The 22725-nt window shown below is 39.4% G+C and overlaps 1 protein-coding gene across 1 annotated transcript; it reads left to right on the top strand.

The window, feature by feature from the left end:
* The first annotated feature begins 4009 nt into the window (after positions 1-4009).
* Positions 4010-12699, top strand: LOC117498603 (putative nuclease HARBI1). The gene is made up of 4 exons (XM_034150798.1): positions 4010-4442; positions 11812-11927; positions 12133-12244; positions 12329-12699. The coding sequence occupies exons 1-4, from the start codon at positions 4010-4012 to the stop codon at positions 12697-12699; spliced, it is 1032 nt and encodes a 343-aa protein (XP_034006689.1).
* Positions 12700-22725: the final 10026 nt, after the last annotated feature.

The raw sequence follows: 22725 nt of genomic DNA, 5'->3' as shown, positions 1-22725 counted from the left end.
CCAGACCAGTAATCCAAACGGAAATATTTTCCCTCCGGACTATTTTGATCGTTTGCTCCGCTAATAATCAATCAGATCGATGGATTCCAGAGAAGAGGAAACTTTGAAGGCCTTTTTCTCAAAATGATGACTCGGTGACAGTCATTATATAATGTGACATATTTTGCTTAATATTTGGAGTACAAAAACAATCTTGATATCATTAGAAAGCTAGGAATCTCCTCTTTCCAACAGTGTATACAACTCAAAATGTGTCTTCGGGTCAATGCGACTGATTTCGATAGAGCAGGTCACATATATAACATAGTATACATGTAAGCCCAATTTTCAAATAGACTCAGTAAATTAAAGTTGAGAACATTTTCTTACAAACCATAGTTAATAAAAAAAGCCGTATAATTTATTTACATAACAAGCATGAAATATACCCTTCCTATTCCCCCTGATTATAAGCAATCTGACACACATTGTGTTACTAAATAAATGAAACCCTATGGAAAGCTGTGATGTAGGCTGTTTTTTTTCATAAAGCAATTTATCTACATTTGATTGATTTTACTAACTTAAAACTTAACATAGGAGGCAATATCAGTCACCTTTAGTGAGGGGCCCAGCCCATCGGCCCCTTAGTGAAAAATGTTTGGACACCCCTGCCCTAATACTTTTTGCAGTAACTTAGACTCAATTCACGCCCTGGTACGGCAGTTGCACCGCCCTCAACCGTAAGGCTTTACAGAGGGTGGTGAAAACTGCAGAGCACATCACCAGGACGGAGCTGCCATCCATGGAGGATCTCTACTCCCAGTGGCTCAGGAAGAAAGCCCTCAGGATTATCAAAGACCCCCATCACCCCAGCCACAAACTATTCTGTCTGCTGCCGTCTGGCGGGCGGTACCGCAGCATCAGGACTAAAACCACCAGACTCAGAGACAGTTTCATCCCACAGGCCATAATACTGCTAAAAACCTGAACTTTTGAAAGAAAATCCATAACATTCATCTGTTTGCAACTCATATATCAATTAGGGATGCCAGAAACTGACCATGATCAAAATCGAAAATCGGACAGCCCTGGCGAATATTAATCGATTATTATACCCCCCGCGGGAGAGAAAAAAAAAAGTATTTTCGCAGAGCTTGCATTTGACTTCATTTGCACTTGTCAGTTCGAAGTAGTTCCACGAGGAACTCTTCTGTGGACGTGCCGCTCTGTTCATCTTTAGTTGTGTTCTCACTGTTCTGTCGCCAATAAATCAATCGCACGTGTGACGGGGAGGGGGGGGGGGCGGGGGCGGTGTGTAGCAGGCTGCAGCAGCAGTCTGCACTCTGCGCTGCTGGCTTCCTCCAAGTTTACAGTAAAACAAACTGGTGGTGTGATCAATGGTCATTTACAATTATTAATACTATTACTATTATTAGCATTAGTCTATATTTTGGTTGAAACCAAACCAGGAAAAAAAAGAAAAACATAAATATTAATAAAAAAATATATAAATAAAATCGAATTTTAAAAATAATCTTCGATTATGGAGACTGTAACGAATATTTGAATAATCGAATAATCGCTGGCATCCCTAATATCAATATGAATTTCTATTAAATTCAGTTTCTATTATATTCAATTTTATTTTATTTACTTGCACTATTTTATCTGTTATTGTTTTGCACTGTTGGAGGAGCCTGTGACCTAAGATTTTTATTGTCATAACTACACTGTAACTATGCACTCATGGCAATAAAAGCCTTGAAACTTGAAAAAGCTTTTGGTAGATCACTAAACAAGTTACATAGTCAATTTCTTACTCTAAACTGATTTAGTAAACTGTAATTATTGCCTATTGTACTGAAATGACCCTCATATTAGTACTGTGATCAACACGCCTGTTAGATACAATCATGTGATTTAAAGACAGCACAGTGGCAGACAGCATTACGAATGTTCCAATATGAACAGGAAGTCGCCTCAGGATAAACCCAGTGACCCAAGACCTCCACTACCAGCTGAACCCACTTCAACTAACATACAATCCTGAAATGTACATATTTGTTAAGACTGCTGCATTGTGCAAAACCTATTTTGAACATATGTCCTTTATACTGTATCCTCTGCTAGGTAAGCTGTATGTTTATGGTTTACAGAGTTTATGCATGAATAAGATAACATTAATATTACCCTTAAAATTGTGCATCTTTCTTTGCTTCAGAATGAGAAGCAGAAAATAATAAAATACGTATAATGAATTTTATTTTCTAGCAGGCATGAATATTTTGATCTGAAAATACATGTAAGATGTATGTGTTTATTACACTTTCTGTAGACTAATAAAAAGCACAACAATAATAAATATGTCTTGGAATACGAACGGTGCTGTGAGGTCTCCTCCTGCGACAGTCTTTCTTCTCTGACATCATTACCAAAAACAAAAACAACTCACGTGCCTTGTTTGCTACTGTCGACAGACTAACAAACCCCCCAGTGTCAGTAGCCTCGGAATTGCTATCCACCAGGGCCTGCAATAAATTTGCCTCCTTCACTAACAAAATTCAGAAAATCAGACAAGCAGTCAGTGCCTCTGTATCAGGTACAGCAATGTGTTGTCTTAAAATCAATTCAAACATCATGACACAATTCCGGGTGATAAATGATAAAGACCTGGAGGACATTATTCAACATCTGAAATCCTCCTCCTGCAGCCTCGATATTATACCTACAGGCTTTTTCAAAACTGTTTTTCATTGCATGGCCTCAGAGGCCTGTACTACGAAGCCGGATTTTCGCTTAGCGGGCTAACTTCAGGGAAAACTCGGGGTTTCCGGTCCTACGACGCTGGTTCTCTTTTTAGCGGGCTAGATCTCCATGGTAACTTATGCTGAGTGGCTAACCTGGGGGGTATACTACGAATCTAGTTCAACATATCCTGGATATGTTTTGAGTTATCCGGCTGACTAAATCCAAAAAAAAAAACGCTCTCGCTAAACTGTCCTACGACGCTGGCTATCACCTCGACCGCAAGCCAGCCTTGTCCCATCTAGTTAGGTGCGCGTTCACATAAAAGGGGTGGTATTTGGAGCATTCGACCAATCACAAACATGGACAAGCCGTGTACTGACAGCGCAGCGCGTCATATATTTCCTGAATGAAAAGTCAACTAATATTAGACAAATATGAAGACGTTAAACTTTAAACATCCATGACTTAAACACTTTATCCAGGATAAAAGCCACATAGTTGCAGCTGCAAGGTGAATACTGCTGGTAAAAGAAAAAGTGTTTGAATACGTTCATTAACAGGTTTATGATATCACTGCTGCCCCGTCCAAGACACGAGTGGATCTGACTTTAATTACATTTGACTCGAGTGTCAACTTAATGTGTTGCTTAAAATAATACTTCTGCATACAGTATGTGACACTGTGAGTGTTGCACGGCCAGATACGGCTCAAGAAGCTGACTCAGATAAGGAAATATGATACATTATGATGTGATATCATGTGATATGAATGATAATGGGGTACGTCTGCACTCACAGTGCCGCGGACTGTAGGTTACTTATGTTGTGGCAGATATTTAAGTAAGCTTTCTTAACGCTAATGTTATAATAGTCAGATTGCTCTGAAGATGGGAGGTGATATTCTATTCATTTTCACGTTCACACAGTCGGTGATTTTGGCCGGCTGTCTTTCCTGCAACGGCAGTTTAAACTGTATTTCCTTTCTCCTCCTGTCATATGAATTGATCGCTTTAAACTCCGCACACTGAGCTCTGATTGGTCAGCAGGCAGTGCTTTTATCCTGGAACCTATCCTGTTCCGGAGGATAGCCGTTCAGAATAAGTTATCTAGCCCGCTAAAAAGTGAACCAGCTTCGTAGGACCGGAAACCCCTGAAGTTAGCTTGCTAAACGAAAATCTTGATTCGTAGTATAGCCCCCTGGTCGGGACCAGGTTAGGTTGCAGGCTAAGAGATCAGTCTATAAAAGCTCCGCCTATCGACCAATGAAATCTCTGTGAAAATGACGTCGCCATTTGTGAATGACACTGTGGAGCTTGGAGCTCAGACTGTGAGAGGCGCTCTCAGGCGGGAGAGGAATTTTAGGGAAAGATTAAACCCTTTGGCTTTCCCTGAAGAGTATTTGTATGAAAGATACAGGTTCTCGTCAGAAGGGCTGACTTATCTGTGTCAGCTCCTCGAGCCATATATTGCTAATGCCACACATCGGAGTTGTGCCCTTACAGTGCCGCAGACTGTATGTATTGCTTTGCGATACTTTGCAACTGGCAGTTTTCTCTATGCTGTGGGGGATGCAGAGAACCTCAGCAAGAATACAGTCTGCAGTGCTATTCATAAGGTCGCACATGCTCTGACAGGGCTCACAGAGTCCTTTGTTGTGTTTCCTGGCACATGTCCCACACAGACGATCAAAGAGGGATTTTACAGCATGGCAGGTATTGATATGTGATTATATCTTTAAGACCCAGACACACCAGGCCGATATCGGCCATCTTCGGTTGTCTGGCGACAAAGCGTGCCCGGTCGCCCAAAGTCAATTTGGTGTGTCCCGAACCCTCGGCCGTGACACGCCTTATTTGGCCTTTCACGGTCGACACATGGCCGATTCAACATGTTGAATCGGCCATTTGTCGGACACAAGCTATCGGGCCAAGAAACCACTCTGATCAGCTGTTCAGCTAGCAAATGAGAAGCAAAACGGAAGTGAGGGACGTAAACAAACGATTTAAGAAGGCACAGGACAGCAGCTAAACCCCAGCAGGTGATACTTAAAGACATCAAACATAGCCCTTAAATGTCCTCTCTTACCTCCCACACATCCCTTACGCAAAGAAAATATATTTCCCCATATATTAACTGTCAATATATTGCATTATTTTGTTTTCTGATTTACTGGTTAATTGATAAGATTTAATAAAGGAAATCTTGCTGTTGGCTACACCAAGTGATACTGATTAATAATCAACATGAAAAACATATTTATTCATATCTACAAAATATATTGAAAATATATTGAAGATATATAGAATATATTGTGTTAATATATTACAATATATATATATTGAATAATATATTGTGATAATATATTGTAATATATGGGATAATACATCAGTAATTGCCGCTTTCCATATATTGAGTAATATATGTAAATATATATAATATATTGGTTGTGTATATATGTGAACATACATTTACTATATATTAACATTTATATGGGGACATGTACTATATATATTCACAAATATATGGGGACATGTATGTACTATATATTCAGTTTTATATGGGGACATGTATGTAGAATATATTCACAATTATATGGGGACATGTACTATATATATGCACAAATATATGGGGATATGTATGTACTATATATTCAGATTTATATGGGGACATGTATGTAGAATATATTCACAATTATATGGGGACATGTACTATATATATTCACAAATATATGGGGACATGTATGCGCTATATATTCAGATTTATATGGGGACATGTATGCAGAATATATTCACAATTATATGGGGACATGTACTATATATATTCACAATTATATGGGGACATGTATGCGCTATATATTCACAATTATATGGGGACATGTATGCACTATATATATTCAGATTTATAAAAGACCATGTACGTACCATATATTCTGAACATGAGTGCAATATATGTTCACAATGAGGAGAAATGCATGTTCTGATAAAAAAAAATCTTTCATTTAATTTCAAACCTTTATTTATGCAGGTGAATCCCATTGAGATCATTGATCTCTTTTTCAAGGGTGACCTGCTGCAAGTAGGTTCCACATGAATACATATAAACATAACAGAAAAACAAAAAAGGACATCATACAGCATATTTACAGTGACTACAGTTTACATAGCTAGTAACATTTACAGGTTCCAACAGTTTCCGATTGGATAGCATCTATCCTTGCTTTAAAAACATTTAGTGGAACCAAATTGCTCAGACTGTTCCAAGTTAGCGGAGCTGCGCATCTAAATGCTATCTTCCCTAAGACAGTCCTAGCAGTTGGCACATTTAATAAAACCACAGCATTCGATCTCAGGCAGTAGCCACTTACAATTCGCCGTGAGATCAGGGAGCAGATGTAGGAAGGAAGTTTCCCTAACATGGCTTTGTATATAAAAATGTAACAGTGACTGAGCCTCCGTACAGTTAGTGAAGGCAAACCTGCCCTTGCATACAGGGTACAGTGATGGGTTAATACTTTACAGTTTGTCACAAATCTCAGTGCACTGTGATAGGCGGCATCTAACTTGACCAGGCAATTGGCAGGTGCATTCATATAGATCAGATCACCATAGTCCAGCACAGGTCAAAAGGTCACAGTGACTAGCCTTTTTCTGGCCTCAAGTGAGAAACAGGACTTGTTCCTGGAAAAGAAACCTAGCCTAACCCTCAGTTTTTTAAGCAGGTTATTGACATGAAGTTTAAAAGTGAGACAATCATCAAGCCAGATACCAAGGTATTTGTAACAGGTAACCACTTCAAGTTTTATCCCTTGCGTAGTTACAATATCTAAAACAGGCTCTGGTGTCTTTTTAGTTTTTGAAAAGAGCATTACCTTGGTTTTATCAACATTTAAAAGAAGCTTAAGCGCTGAGAGCTGAGTCTGAATAATGAGAAGCTTAATTTGTTTTTTTCTATCAATGTGTAACAGTTATCAAAATACTCATTAAAAGAAGGACAAGGAAAGAATAAAAGAAAAGGCCTATAAACACATTATGTAATGACTCAAGAACATTTTCATGTAATTATGTAATAAAACCCACATTTTGTAATAATCTGCTGCATTCTGTAACAGCCTGAACGCAATATAAAATACATTTCCCTGCATTTTGTAATCAATTATTACATTTTGCAATGGTTATTACAAAATGCGTGAGTTGCCCTTTTAAAAAACTGTAATATTCATTATGTAACCATAACCAAACTGTAAATATATCCCAAAATTGATGTTGATATACATGTTGGCTAATGAATATGGTAACACTTGATCTAGTTTTGGCCAATGAAAGATATTCTACTGAAATATTTTAAAATTATGATTAAGGATGATTCATGGTTGAATAAATAAATAAACAGTTGTAATGTTATTGTTTGCAACTCATTTTGTAATAACCACAGCAATATGTAATAATATATTTCAAAATGTGGCAACATGTATTACATATTTGCATTGAACTTGTTTACTACATAATGGGCAAATTATTACAAAAGGAGGTGTTATTACATAATGAAGGGAAAATGTATTACATTTTGTATAGGTATAGTTAATAAATGATGCATTGTTATTTCATACAGGGCCAAAAAGAGCAGTCTGTTATCCTATTTAACAATCTTGTTTTTTGTTTCACCTGGTGACAACTTTAAACATGAGCTGATCACTCATTAAAACAAGGTCCGGAACAGGGCCAAACAGTCTTGTACCCTATTTGATCGTCAATCTTGTTTTTTTTCGTGCCTTTACTCACAAATTCTTGTGTTAATGGATGTTCTTATATCTGATGTCTTGGTCCCTGGATGGTGGTTTACTACAGCATCTGTGGAACAGAACAATTACAAATAATTAGAAGTTCACAAAAGACAGCAGGAATTATAACAATATCCATAATATCTATATTAAAGCATGGGCTGGCTTGGTGAATAATGTGGGAATACAAATAGTGGAAGAATAGGCTTTGTACATTTTCGTCTGAGTGTGGCGCTACTGGTTGGTATATTTTATGGAATTTGGACCAAGCATCTGCATCTGTGACAGTTCTGTTTAAAACTTAAAAAAATGTAATTGCATTCATCTTTAAAGGTGGGGTAGGTAAGTTTGAGAAACCGGCTCGAGATACACTTTTTGTTATATTCCATGGAATGCTCTTAACATCCCGATAGCAATGAATATCTTAAGTGCTTTGACAAAAAATCCATAAAAAAATATCATCTGTGGAAGCCGTGGTACTGTAAAAAGCACAACCAATCATTTTAGCCGGCCCGGCTGAAATGACTGGATGGCCTACCTGCCTGTCAGCCTTCCATCTGTGCACAAACTTATCTCGTGCCCTCATTGGTCATGTGCGCGTTCGTGTGTGTTGGAGGAGGGGCTCTGTAAGGAAGTGGCACATTTTTTCCGGCTGTGTATTTTCAAATTCTAGCGATCTCGAGCTGGTTTCTCCAAAATTACCTACCCCACCTTTAAAAGACTACTTTTATTGAATGAGAGTTTTACCTAGCACAATGAGCCTGGGGTGGTGGGAAGGGAGAACTGGGCCTCGGCATCGGCAGGAGTGGTAGTCGCCTATGAGTATTAGAATTTAGATGAACAAAGGCATAGAAAAACCCTGAAATATGTACTGACACAAAGCTACAACCCTCGATTTTGTAAGTAGTAGTAGTAAATACATACGTATATACAATATACAACAATACGCATAATGCAATTAGCAGTACCAGTAATAAAATAACTGAATAAATAGTAGTAGAACCTTTATTTAGCCAGGAAAATCAATTAAGAACAAATTCTTATTACAATGATGACCTGACAGGAGGTAAAAGGCGTCCTGAGGGGATGGGGTTTGGGAGGAAAAAAATAAAAAGACAGACTCCGGGCACTACATAACCCAGGAGACAACACAATGACACAGAGCAGAGATGACAGGCATAGCAGTTAAACATATAAAATCTCTAAAACAATATTGCTGTGGTTCAATCTATCATTAAAATAATATAGAACATTCATCCATTCAATCCTTCATGGCAAGGATAACTAAGCTGAATAGTGAATAAAGTGATATGTGAAAAGTAAAATGACAGTGAAATTAAATGACAGTGCGTTCCTTACCACTGCGATCTGGCTCCTCTGTCCTCGTATCTTTTGGGTCTGATTCCTCACTACTGATGTCTGCCTCTGCATGGGCCCTCTCTCCTTATTTATTCTGTCTCAGTCACCACTGCTATCTGGCTCCTCTGTCCTCTTGACTTGTGGTTCTGCAGGCTTAGTTCGACCTATGAATTTCAACAATGCTCCTGTAAAATATATAGATATATAGTATTATGGGTCAACATTAAAATAACATACACTGGAGAGCAAAATGTGAAATGCCATTGACTGTAGGCTACATATTATCCACACAATTGTCAGCAGGGGCAATAACAACTAAAATGTGAACTAACTTGAATGCATTAGTCCACAACACATAGCCTAACGTAGAGTAGAGAATGAATGAATGGTTTCTGCAAAATACACAGAAATAGAAATAAGGTTCAAATTACAATAACTAACCAGACGATGGTTATTAATAATAAGCAACAGCAATACTAATTGTTGCTAAAACACATTAGACACGTTGCAAACACACGGCTAATAAAAGCTAAGTTAGCATCTCATCCACACACTATCATAGCTTAACTTAGCTAACTAGCTAGCATTAGCTCAATTCCTGAACAACATAGAAACTAAAAACGGGACATCAAGACTCATTAACACACTGACTCAGCAGGACACTATGCATACAATCTTATAACATTACCAACACTAAAGATCTGCATATATGCTCACATTCTTCACGAACGCATTCTCTCTGTGACGATGGTAATTATGCATGTGACGATGCGCAATAATGTCCTGAACGCACATGTGTAACCAGCTCGAAGACCCGTAGCTGAACTACTTTAGCTGTCCCTAAATGTGCCTGACTAAAACACGAACGATATAATGCAGATCAAGGAGAACAAGGGGAATTTACAAGACATAGACTAACTGTGGTTACATTACTTAACTAGCTCATCATCGTCACCAGTCAGAACATGTCCGTTAGCCGTGGGGCTAGTTTTCGCTATGTTAAACTCCATTGACTTATGCTAAAATGTTAGCGATCTAAAGGTCCGTTATTTTTGGCTGTTTTGGGTCGACTTCAGTTGACTGTAACATCGAAAATCTTCGAAATTGAATGTTCACAAAGCTGCGGACCGGTTATACACTCATACACGAGGGAACTAACATAGCTAATTTAACTAACGTTAGCTAATGTAGCTGGTGTAGTGCCGAGAGACGGGACATACGGATTAAGCAACTAGACTACTTATAGTGTACATGCAGAATTATTTCAATTTAAAATAGTTTTAAATGCTCACACACATACCTGACTCTGGTGCTGTATTTTCCTCTCGTTTCTTTTTAATTTTCTGTTTCGAAGCACCTGATGAATGCTTTCTCTTTGACACTCAGCGACAGAATCAACAGACAGAGGCAGCAACGCAGATTTGAATCTGCCAATCAGATCAATCTATTGCTGGAGAGGGGGGGGGGCTCCCCGAAATCAGCCGGAAGTGGCGCATTCGAATACTGTTTGGGCTGTCTGCCGTGGATGGGCTGCGTTCCACTCCAAATAGCCGGTCGGCCGTAATATATGCATAGATATATATGCGTGCATATATTCATATATATATGCGTGCATATATGCATATATATATATATTTATATATATATATATATATATATGAATATATATATGCGTGCATATATGCACGCATATATGAATATATATATGCGTGCATATATGCGTGCATATATGTGTGTGTCTATATATATTTATAAACTGTATATTATTTTCCATCATTCAATGGACAATTTGTACTTTTTTTATATGTAGGCTACCATCAAACATATGTTCATATATAAAGTGGGTAACTATACAAAACGAAGTGAGATAACTGTTTATGAACATCTGTTCAATTTTATGTAAACTCATGAAAGATAAATGAGTGTTTCAATAAAACTATTACATATAAATGTATAGTGCAGTTTTTGTTTTCATTGCAATATATTTTTTTTATATGTATCAATATATAGCCATACATGGTCCATGCATATATTGCAATATATTTAAAAATATAAGGACTACTTTCCCATATATGGAAATGTATGATCCAATATATTGTATTATATTTACCAATATATTACAATATATTTTTGTTTCATAAGGGATAGCAGGGACATCTCTGATATCGGCGGGAGCGTCCCCGGCTGTCCTCTGCTGAGAGCTCCGTGATTTGTTTGGTCAAGTCCGGTTTTTCATCTCATCGGTTTATTTGTCAGTATAAAGTTGCAGGATTAGTCTCAAGTACCTCAACATTGTCCTTAAGTACAGTGTCTAAGTAAATGAGATACTGTCTACTGCTGTTCATTTACCTATTGTGAGTCGCCTCGGATAAAAGCATCACATGGAAATGTAAATTTAGCAAGAAGTGGCCATTATTACATTACATACATTACTACATTGCTGACTCAATAAACTACACACCCGCCAGAACACTGCGATCATCAGATGCAGGTCTATTAACTGTGATTTTATAGTATGTCTGCACTTTATGTGCTCATTTCATCATTCATGTATTTTTATATTCTAAAACATGTTTTCGATGGACGAGAGTGAAAATGGAACGCACACGCTATTTGTTGTTTGTTTATATCAGTCTGTTCTTCTTCTCTGTCTTCCGGTTGTTGCCTATTTTGAATGACGAATACACACTACCGCCGCCTGCTGGTAAGGAGAGTTATTGCCACTCACGCATGCGCAGTTCGTACGTGCTCGGCTGAAGTCTTTGTGGTGTGTTCCAGTGCGACACATGGCCAAGACGCAGGAGAACTCGCCGATGCAACAGTCGATGTCGATGTCGGTGTCGGCGAGTTCTCTGGTGACTGCCTGGTGTGTCAGGGCCTTTACAGTGAATGTTGTTCCTATGACGTACACTGTTGTATAATAAATGCAGCCTACTATTTCATAGGGTTTCCCAGGGTGCTTGGGTGTATCGACTGTACCCATATACCGATCTCTGCGTCCCTGGGAGATAATGAAGGCGATTATGTGAATTGCAAATCATTCCACAGCCTCAACATTCAGGTAAATCTTGTACATTCACTAGAACACACATTGAAGTATGGGTGATTAAAGGAAATCACACATTTAAATATTCACACAGTACATGTTTCACACTTGGACTATCTGTATCTATAACATGGACTCATTGCAAATGAACATTGATGCTACACTGACTATGATGCTCTTATTGTGGAAGTAGGCTTGTTAACCCCAAATGCTTTTACAGGCCACATGTGACCACAGGTGTGTCATCACCAGCCTTGAGGCAAAGTGGCCTGGGTCAGTCCATGACTCGAGGATCTTCTCAGAGTCTTCACTGTGTCACAAACTCGAGCAGGGTATGGCAACTGTACATTCTTATTGTTTCGTGCTTCTTAAGCTGCCTTTTGTGTATACTTATGGAAATGTTCCTTTATCTTCAGGAGTCTTCAGTGGAGTGCTGCTCGGGGACAGGGGTTATGCCTGCCAGCCTTTCCTAATGACCCCATATCCTGACCCTGGTGAAGGGCCACAAACCACTTTCAATGTGGCCCATGCCAAAACCAGGGTCAGGATCGAAATGACCTTTGGGATACTGAAGGCCAGATTCACCTGCCTGCGGGGGCTCAGAGTGGCCCCTGAAAGAGCTTGCCGCATCATAACGGCCTGTGTTGTGCTGCACAACATCGCCAACATGAGGAAGGAGAGGGCCCCTCCTGCAAACCCCCAACCTCCTGATGTGGTAGACCCCATCACCCTGGACTACCCTACTGGCAGGGCTGGCAGAGATGCTATCGCATTGTTATTTGCATAATAAAAAAATAACACACAGAGAGAGAGGCCTTGGGTGATTTATGTTGGTTTTTATTTTCTCAGCCATTCCTGAAAGAAAAAGAGAAAAAAACATAATTTTGGTTTACTTTTTCTGTAAAGAAAGAAGGGATTTCTCTTTTAGGTATCCTAAAAGATAAAGGTCACCTTATGCACCGTTCATTTGACTAGAAAATAAATGACCGAATGTTACAAAATTACCTGTCTTTCTCTGTCCAATTTGTCCACCTCCAACTTTGTTTTTTTGATGAGTAGGTCATTTAGTTGTATAGTTTGGACTAGGGTCCGTTTATAAAGGGCCCTCACAGAGTCTGCTTCAGCCTGAAACACATGAAACACATATATGTTGCTTTAACATTCAAGCATGGCTCACAGCAAGAAAGCTGACCATTTTAAAGTTGACTATACTTTTAAATTTTGTTTCATTAATTACTTGTCGTGATGAGGGCCTAGACGTCGAGGGCCCAGGCTGCGGGGGAGGAAGAGTTCCTTCTTCCTGCAAATTGAGCAAAGCAAATATCTTTTCAATAGAGAGTAGTTATTTGTCCCATGTGCAGACCACCACCATGTGCAAGTAATCAGAAATAATCAATTAAAGCAACATGCCCACACCCTCTATCTGTGTTAGGGCAAATTGAAAACTTCATATCTTTGGTAACAAAATACTAAAGTGTACCGCCAGAGCGCTCTCTGAGCCGACCGACAGCGTCTCATCATCTAGGCCCTCCTGAAAAAAAGAAGAAATGTAAATGGTCTATGTTATCCATATTCAGCGACCATATAGGTGACATACTAAAGGTTACGGTACCTCTGTATGAGGTAGTGGGTGATTTGGGGGGGGCAGGAACACCACGTTCTCCCCATCATCTGCAGAACAATAAAATACATGCTACTTACTCCCACAAAAATAGATATATAATTGTGTTTTATAGCATCCCAGCTGTTTAAAGCTCCCTGACTCTTACCCTGTATATAAAGGTGGTGGGAGCTGCTGCCACCAGGGTCAGTAGAGACCCCCCCTTCCACCCCTACCATCAAGGGCCGACCCGCATTGTTGCTGAGGACCAGCTCCTCGGCAGGGGTGAAATCTGCTGGAGGAGGGCCCCCTCCTGTCTTCCTCTGCTCATTTTTTTTCCTGTTGGCTGCAAGAATTGGGAAAAAATGTGACCGCTTTCCTATACAGTTATGAAACACAGACTAATTGAAGCAATACAAAACGTGTAGTTGTATTTTTAAGATCTCAAAAGAGATGAATTATGTTTTTGTGTTTGACTCGCATTTGCTCCCAAGTCCTTTTAGACCCGCCAGGGTTACATCTGAAAAACGAAAAAAAAAATGTCATGTACAGCTTGAATTAAATAAAAATGCTATAAATTAAAAGGATTACAAAATATTAGGCTTAAAGTCCACTTGTGACCCTCGGGCGATGATATTATAATGAAAAAAGGCTGCCACTCAATGATCAATTTGGTATTTTAATGACTATTTATCCGATAAACTAGAAAATGTATCTGGAAGCGCCGGATTTATTTTTGTACATGACTGCCGTGCATCCAATACACTTTTTAAAGATGTGCAGCTCTGCACGCTGTTACATATATATATATATATATATATATATATATATATATATATATATATATATATATATATATATATATATATATATATATATATATATATATATATATATATATACGTGTTTTACTTACGCATTCACGGAGTCTGCAATCTCCTGCCAACATTGTTGGCAACGTTTGGCAGCCACAAGGGTACTGCTTTTGGCTTTAATGATGTGCTTCACATCTTCGTAGCGGCTCATGATCATTGTCTGCTCCTCGGCCGTAAAATAATTCGCTCGAGGTTTCTCCATTATTCCGATTGGTCGATCGCTCCAAATACCACCCCTTTTATGTGAACGTGCACCTAACTAGATAGGACACGGCTGGCTTGAGCGATCCACTTGATAACCCGCATCGTAGGACAGTTTAGCGAGAGCACGTATGTTTTGGATTAGGCCAACCGGCTAACTCAAACATATCCAGGTTAGGTTGAACTGGCTTCGTAGTACAGGCCTCAGATCTACTTCACATAGTAAACAAGTATCTCCACTCAGGTGTATTTCCACAGGCCCTGAAAACTGCAGTATTTAAACCACTCTTAAAAAAGAATAATCTATTGATAAATAACTTCTCCCATTGGTTAAATCTTGTGCATCAGAGCATTGTAATTTCAGATCATGCTCCCATCTTGCTGGCCATGTCTCTCCCTAGCATCCCGCAAAGGAATAGACAATGGCGGTTCAATTCAACCTTACTTTTGGATGAACATTTTGTAAATTTCATGGAGAAAGAGATAGCGTTTTTTTTCTCTACTAACTTAACCCCTGGAATGTCCACCCTTACCGTGTGGGATGCTTTTAAAGCTTACCTGAGGGGGCAGATAATATCATATACTGTTCAAATGAAAAGAAAATCCTACAAAGAGCAAGCAAACCTGGCTCACAAAATTGGAGAGATTGACAAAGAATATGCACAAACTAAAGAACCGGCCCTTTATAAAAAACGATTGGAACTCAAGGTATGACTTGCTTACAACACATTTAGTTGAGCACTCACTTTTAAAACAAAAGACCATGTTTTATATCCATGGAGATAAATCCGACAAAATGCTGGCTAATCTGCTAAAGGGCACTAAGGCGAAGCAAAGTATTTCTACTATCAAAAGGGAAAATGGCCATACAACATCTGACCATACACAGATTAACGAAGCCCTTAGGAACTTATTTTCTCAGCTTTACACCTCAGAGTCTCAAACGGAGGACAGTGAAATTCTTAAAATGTTAAGTAGTCTCAATAATCCCAAACTTTCACCTGACTTCAGGAGGAAGTTGGAGGAGCCTGTATCTCAGGCAGAAATAATTTCAGCCATCTCCACAATGCAGTCGGGCAAATGTCCAGGTCCAGATGGCTTCCCCTCAGAATTTTCTTTAAAATTCTCTTTGCTTCTCTCCCCATATCTTTTCCCTGTCTTATCTGACTCTTGCAGACAGGGCTCTCTTCCCCAATCTTTTACCGAAGCTTGCATCACTTTAATTGCCAAAAAAGGGAAGGACCCAACCGAATGTGCCTCTTATAGGCCCATATCTCTCTTAAACACAGATGCAAAAATATTAGCTAAGATCCTAGCACGTAGACTAGAACATGCCCTACAATCCTATCTGCTGACCAAACTGGCTTTGTTAAGAACAGACATTCCTATTTTAACATCCGTCGGCTTCTTGATATTGTTTATCTGGCCTCTGAGGAAGTCCCTGAGTGTGTGGTTTCTCTCGATGCAGAGAAAGCATTCGACCGGGTTGAGTGGAACTACCTGTTTTGTGTTTTGGACAAATTTGGGTTTGGACCAAACTTTGTTTTGTGGATTAAACTATTATATTCACATCCCTCAGCCTCGGTTCGTACCAACTCTCAGCTCTCAAAACCATTTAGCTTGCACCGCGGTACCCGTCAGGGGTGCCCCCTGAGTCCCATGCTCTTCGATCTGGTCATCGAACCGCTCGCTACAGCCTTGCGTGATAGCAAAGACATATCCAGCATTTGGAGGGCCAACATGGAGCACAAAGTCTGATTCTATGCTGATGACATATTACTTTTTATATAAAATCCAGCGCCATATAGAGAGAGTTACGACAGCGGAAGTCCAAAATGCTTGATCGTCACGTGGTTCAGGGAGTCAATAGTTCCCCGGAAGTTCGTGGCGGGACATATGAATGCATGATTACCGGAGATAGAACTACGATTTTTGGTAATAAGTAGTGAATAAAGGTCTTGATTTGCAATATTTATACAACATACCGATATGTGTATGTATTTACATCAATATGTTTTAAAAATAAAATAGAATCTGCTAATATTTATGGATAATATTAGGAATAGTGTGAACAGCTAGTTTACTTGTTAACATATACATGTTAGGCTGTTGCCTTGGTTAAAGAGCCTGTTGCTGTTGTGTATTGCTTTGAATTATTTAAAACAAATATTATCTTCTTAAACAGGTATGGTAGTCAGGAGCATCACTTCCTAATGTTTATTGATATATTTAGAGGGAGGGGATGGTAAGGAATGCTTCAAAATTTAGATTAGATTCATTTCTACCATTTTTTTAATTCATGGTGGTTTCAGTAATCCCATGGTACTTGAGGACATAAGTAATCTAAATGACTAATGTACTCTTTATGACTTTCAGAAAGGACAGGAGACCAACAGGTGACTATCAATGGACTAGCAGCAACATGATTATGACGTTAAAAGTGTTGTTTTAGGAACATCCATTGTAAATACATGGAATTCAATAAACATTGAATAGCATGTCATGCAGTTTGTCTGTGCCTTTTCCTCCGTGTTGTCCTGGCATATCGTCTCCACCATGGTTTGCTGTGCTGCCTGGGGATGCTCCAATCGCTCAGAGAAAGGAGTAAGAATCAGAATGTACGGCTTCCCCACTGACACAGAGAGGAGGGAAAAATGGCTAGCTCAAGTCAGCAGGAGCAATTTAACAATCAAAACAGACAGCCGCAACAAAATATGTGAGGTAATCATATTCAAACACTGCATTTGCACTTTTTCACAAAACGAAGACCACACTATTGGGAAGCTTAATGTTTGGTTTAATACAAATAACAGGGAAAGGCTTGAAGAACTCTGAGAGTTGAGACTCAGGGTGCAGGGTGAGGGTCTCAGTGCAGGTATTCAGGCTCTATTGAATCCCCCTCTGGTTCGTGTGCTGAAAGAGGGAGAAACAGGCAGGAGAAAGGGTTATACACACCTATATAGCACACCTATTGGATGGGAAATTGCCTTGGGGAGATAAGGTGTGGTCTTTGTTTCCAACTGAAGTTATGGAACTTTATTATTTGTGAGTTTAACAAAGTAGGACAAATGGCATCAGTAATGGATGTGATATGAATTTGTATAAAGTTGTCTCACATTCTTGGTCGTATTTTACGTACAGTATGTAATGAGTGTATACATGTCCAGTAAGTCCTCCACCTGTAACATCACTGCCCCTCCACCTGCCATACAGTAGGTTACTAATATACACTAACAAGATTACTTATATAATACAGTGATAGAATACATGTTTAGTATGCTTACTTATATACAACAGTAGTATTAAATGTACCTTGTGTTTTCACTCTCACTTTGCCATCATTTCAAAATCAGCTGAGCTGCAACATAATACAGACAGGTAATAATCAACAGAATACACTAAAAACACTCACCCATAAATTACGTTTTTGTTTACTGTTTGGAAGTCTCAAATATGCACTCTAAATTAATATCAAATAGCTCTCTTCCTTATTATTGTGTAACGTTAACTTTATTATACTAGCTTGTAGGTCTACTCCAAAATGGAGATCGTAATTTCTCCACTTCCACTCATTCACTCACACGTGCCCCAATGTTATATTTAACTAATATTATATTCCTCCACCCCACAAAAAAATCACGTTTAGAAGCCCTTTTTCTCTAATTCCACAACGTTGGATGAAATAACATTAGGAGAACGGATTAATAGCTGTTCATGGTTAACGTGTGTTGCTAACTTTATCCGGTATCCTAGCCTAATCTGTTATCTGTAAACGTTCCCTAAATCTACTGATTTAGGGATAATCCACTAACATCCTTTAATACACATGTTCATTTGACTCAGATGTGCTGATAATATCCGCAATATAAATCTTTAAACGTCTTCTTACCTTTAAAAGTCCATCACGAACGCTGCAGCTCTACTGCGCTGCCAGCCACAGATCGTGGAGTCTCTCGAGTCAATAGTCCCCCGGAAGTCAGCGGCAAGCTAACTTCCGGGGAACTATTGACGGCTCCACGATCCGCCATTGCTGTAAAAAAACTGGTCCATTGGAGTGAACGGAGATGTCGTAACTCTTCTATTATACGGCTCTGATAAAATCCAAACACCTCTCTTCCCCCCGCCATGTCACTGCTCAGTCGGTTTGGTCACCTGTCAGGATACAAATTAAACCTTCAAAAAAGTGAGCTCTTTTACTATCAATGACAAAGCACAAACCTTGAACTTCACCTACCTGCCTTTTAAAATGGAAAGCTACAAACTTTCTTATTTGGGTGTCTCAGTTACAAGGAAATACAAAGACCTATTCAGAAAAAACTTGCTGGTTCTCTTAAATTAATTAAATTCAAATAATGAAAAACAATGACCTAAGTTATCATAGCTATGCAGATGACACCCAAATGTATATATCAATTTCACCAGGAGACTATTCTCCAAATACAACACTGAGTAAGTGCATTGAGTTCGCCAATGACTGGATGAGAAAGAACTTTCTCCAATTAAACAAAAAGAAAACTGAGATTTGATTGGTTTTTGGAGCAAAGGAGGAACGAATAAAAGGAGGAACGAATAAAAGTCATCGCAGAGCTTCAGTCGGCAGACTTCAAAACAACAAATAAAGCAAGAAATCTAGGTGTAGTGACGGACTCAGACGGACTCAGACCTGAATTTTGAACACAACAATTATTAAGTCTGCACACTATCACCTTAAGAACATAACTAGGATTAAAAGACTAATGTCAAAGCAGGATTTGGAAAAACTTGTCCATGCTTTTATCTTCAGTAGACTGGACTACTGTAATGGTGTCTTCACAGGTCTCACTAAACAATCTAGAAAGCTGCAGCTGATTCAGAACGCCGCTGCTCGAGTCCTCACTGACACTAACGGCCCCTACACACGGCGGCGTGCGTTGACTCTTCAACGCTTCTGTCCATTCACTTTGAATGGGGTGACGTCACGCTTCGCCGAACTGCATTGTGGGAGCAAAGCGTAGCAACATTGCTCTACTTTTGCATCGGTGCTCGCTGCAAAAGTAGAGCAATGTTCTACTTTTGAAGCTTCGATGGAGGCGTCAGCCAATCAAATCCCGCTTATGCAAATCTGCCAGTACAAGCGCTAGCCAATCAAACTGTATGCTGGGAGAGCCAGACCGCAGTTCATTTCCTCATATGCCAAAAAATGGAGGAGAAAATAATCGCAGCGGTAGGGAATCGCCCGGTGCTTTATGATCAGTCCCTGTTCACCTACTGGGATACAAACCGGAGGAGCCAGGCATGGAGGGAGGTGGCAGAGACAGTGGGTGAAACTGGTAGGTTTTCGCCTGTTTGGGGAGTTTATATCCAGTGTACTTCGTTTTAATGGACAGCTAGCAGGCATAGACAGTATTTAGCCAGCATGGAATGTTGCGTAAAATAGCACCATAGACATTAATGTCATAAATGTTCATCATATAAAGTGTGACATGTAAAACCTTTTATGCAATTGACAGGAGAGATTCATGTTGTTGGTCGCGTTGCTCGCGTAAACTCCCCAACCCCAGGGTACGCCCACTGCCAAGCGTCAACGCATGCCGCCGTGTGTAGGGGCCGTAAGAAAGTGGATCACATCACTCCAGTTCTGAAATCTTTACACTGGCTTCCAGTCTGTCAAATAATTTATTATAAAGTACTGCTGCTGGTTTTTAAAGCACTGAATGGTTTAGGACCAAATTATATTAACGATCTCCTGCATAACTATGAACCATCCAGGAGTCTCAGGCTCTCTGTTCCAAGAGTCAGAACTAAACATGGAGAAGCAGCGTTCAGCTTTTATGCCCCGACTATCTGGAGCAAACTCCCAGAATCCTGCAGGTCCGCTGCAACTCTTAATAATTTAAAATCCAGACTGAAAACGTATCTTTTTGCCGCTGCTTTTGATTGAACTGTTCATATTTACACTGCAGTACAGATGGAGCCTCTTATTTTGGACCCCAGCATACAGCTTCCTGCCGACTGCCAGCCAGTTGCCTGCCAAAGACCAGTATTCAGGAATGTTAGGCCCTCCCACTATTCTCCAATTTCAGGGTTTAACCAGGAGATGGCGCTATATATTAAATAACTAAGACTTAGTTTTTCACAATAGAAAATGCAGATATTATATAAAAAACTAAAGTTAAAATCTTGTTTTTAATGCCCCAAGAGCAATAACATCTTGTCACAAGCTTTTTGGAAGAAAAAGACTGACCCAAGAGACCTGTAGTTGACTAATTACAGGCCTCAATAAAGTTCTGCCATTGGTTGTGAAAAACAACGGTGGACATAGTGGAAAGTGAAATTGACATTGTCGAATTTAATAAAAATACAAAATAATGTATCTGTGTATGTGTTTTACTATGTGATCTGCACTTATCAAACATCTAATTAAAGAATGGTAGCTGTACCTCTCAAACAACCTAAACTAGTTATAAATGTTTAAATGTTTAAAAACTCTGCCCGGTTCACCGACCCCCCTCTGAGTGAATACCCAAGATATCTTGGTTTGATTTGGAGAAGGCTTTTAAAGTATACTAACTCTAACTCTATTGTATACTAACTCTTCCCGTCAAGAATATGAATAGAACTTAGATAGATCACTTTACATTTCTGCAAATGAATAGCTTAGCTACTTGGCACTAAGAGTACAGATATGTCTACCCTTTCTTTTCAGAGTGTAATATCTGCATTTTCTCTTTTGGTTTGAATAGGAGAAGGGCAATGCTTATTATTGCAATATACAACTACACAAAAATAATATTTTTTTAATTTACTATATCACTTTGTATGCACTCATTTCATAATACAGAGGCAAACTCTATACCTAAAAATAATTATTTAAAAAAAAATCCTCACAGAACCCCATATTTCGCTGTTAACGCAGTTGCAGGTGGGAATTATAAGACTGAAAGTGTGTTATGTAGCACCCTATGTTGTTAAAAATTGTCAATTTATACCTATTTCCGCCCAGCGGGTCATATTGACCCCACCCCTTTTCATATAAACATGACGTGTTGCTATAGCAACGCCTTTTGTCTACTGCGGTTCCTTATAGATTGAGAGATAGATTGAGAGAGAGAGAGATAGATGGATAGATATATTGATAGATAGTTATAGATAGAGAGAGAGAGAGAGAGAGAGAGAGAGATAGAGACAGTCTGTAGTGAAGGAGTGCGCTCCCGCTCACGGGAGACTGCTCGCGCTGCGCTCCGCAGCAAACAGCTGTGGGGCGAGTTGAAAGTACGTTATGCTGGCCGCGGTGTCTAAATAATGCTTCCGGGCCAGCGGGCCATTTATAATGTCGAGCCCTGAGATTATATTGGTATACGTTTCATCCCTGTGCTTTGATGAAGCCTAATTTGATAAAGTTTCAAATTAATTTCTGAAATATTTCGTTAATAAATATTTCATGAGTAATATAGTTGTCTTTGTCACATTTTATTTGGCATTAGTAAATAATTATGCACATTTACAGATATTTTACATGATATGAGTGATAACACGTGTTATAAGGGCTATTTCGCACAATAGGTGTGCCTTGAGATTTTTACTTGTCCTTTGGTGTGCCTTGGGCACAAAAAGTTTGGGAACCACTGCTGTAGAGAAATGTAAACGTTCACCATCCCCCACCCGCCTACTGTATGTTGCTTTTTGACATGTAAATGAGTAACTACCCCCAGACCCGGCGCCAGAACAAATCTAAAGGGAGGGCATATGATTTTCATGGGAGGGCAGACAAAACCGTCATGTGCTGCGGGCCTGCGGCACAATATATATCAAACAGCAAGGCCAACAGCATTGCGTAAAGACCATAGGTAAAGACGCACACTTATCGCAAATACATACACAAATAAAGGGCAACATAGAAACAACTTTTGAAACATTGTGTGCGTGGCAGCACAAACACTGGTAGTAAATCACGAGCAAGGCACACTGGTTAAGGATGGCAGCTTCCTCATTGTTGCACTCGGAGAGAAATAGTAGAGACGGAGACTATGAACTGTTTAGCCCGCCTTGGGCATGGTTTATTTTCCTATGCACTGCAGGTGCATCATTTCGCTCAGCCGAGCTAACTTAGAACAACAACACACATAGATCTGGACATCAGGTGAACACACCCTCATTT

This window comes from Trematomus bernacchii, unplaced genomic scaffold (genome assembly GCF_902827165.1).
Source record: "Trematomus bernacchii unplaced genomic scaffold, fTreBer1.1, whole genome shotgun sequence".
Lineage (NCBI taxonomy): Eukaryota > Metazoa > Chordata > Actinopteri > Perciformes > Nototheniidae > Trematomus > Trematomus bernacchii.
The sequence above is the reverse complement of the archived record's forward strand: the minus strand, read 5'-3'. Positions and strand labels throughout refer to the sequence as shown.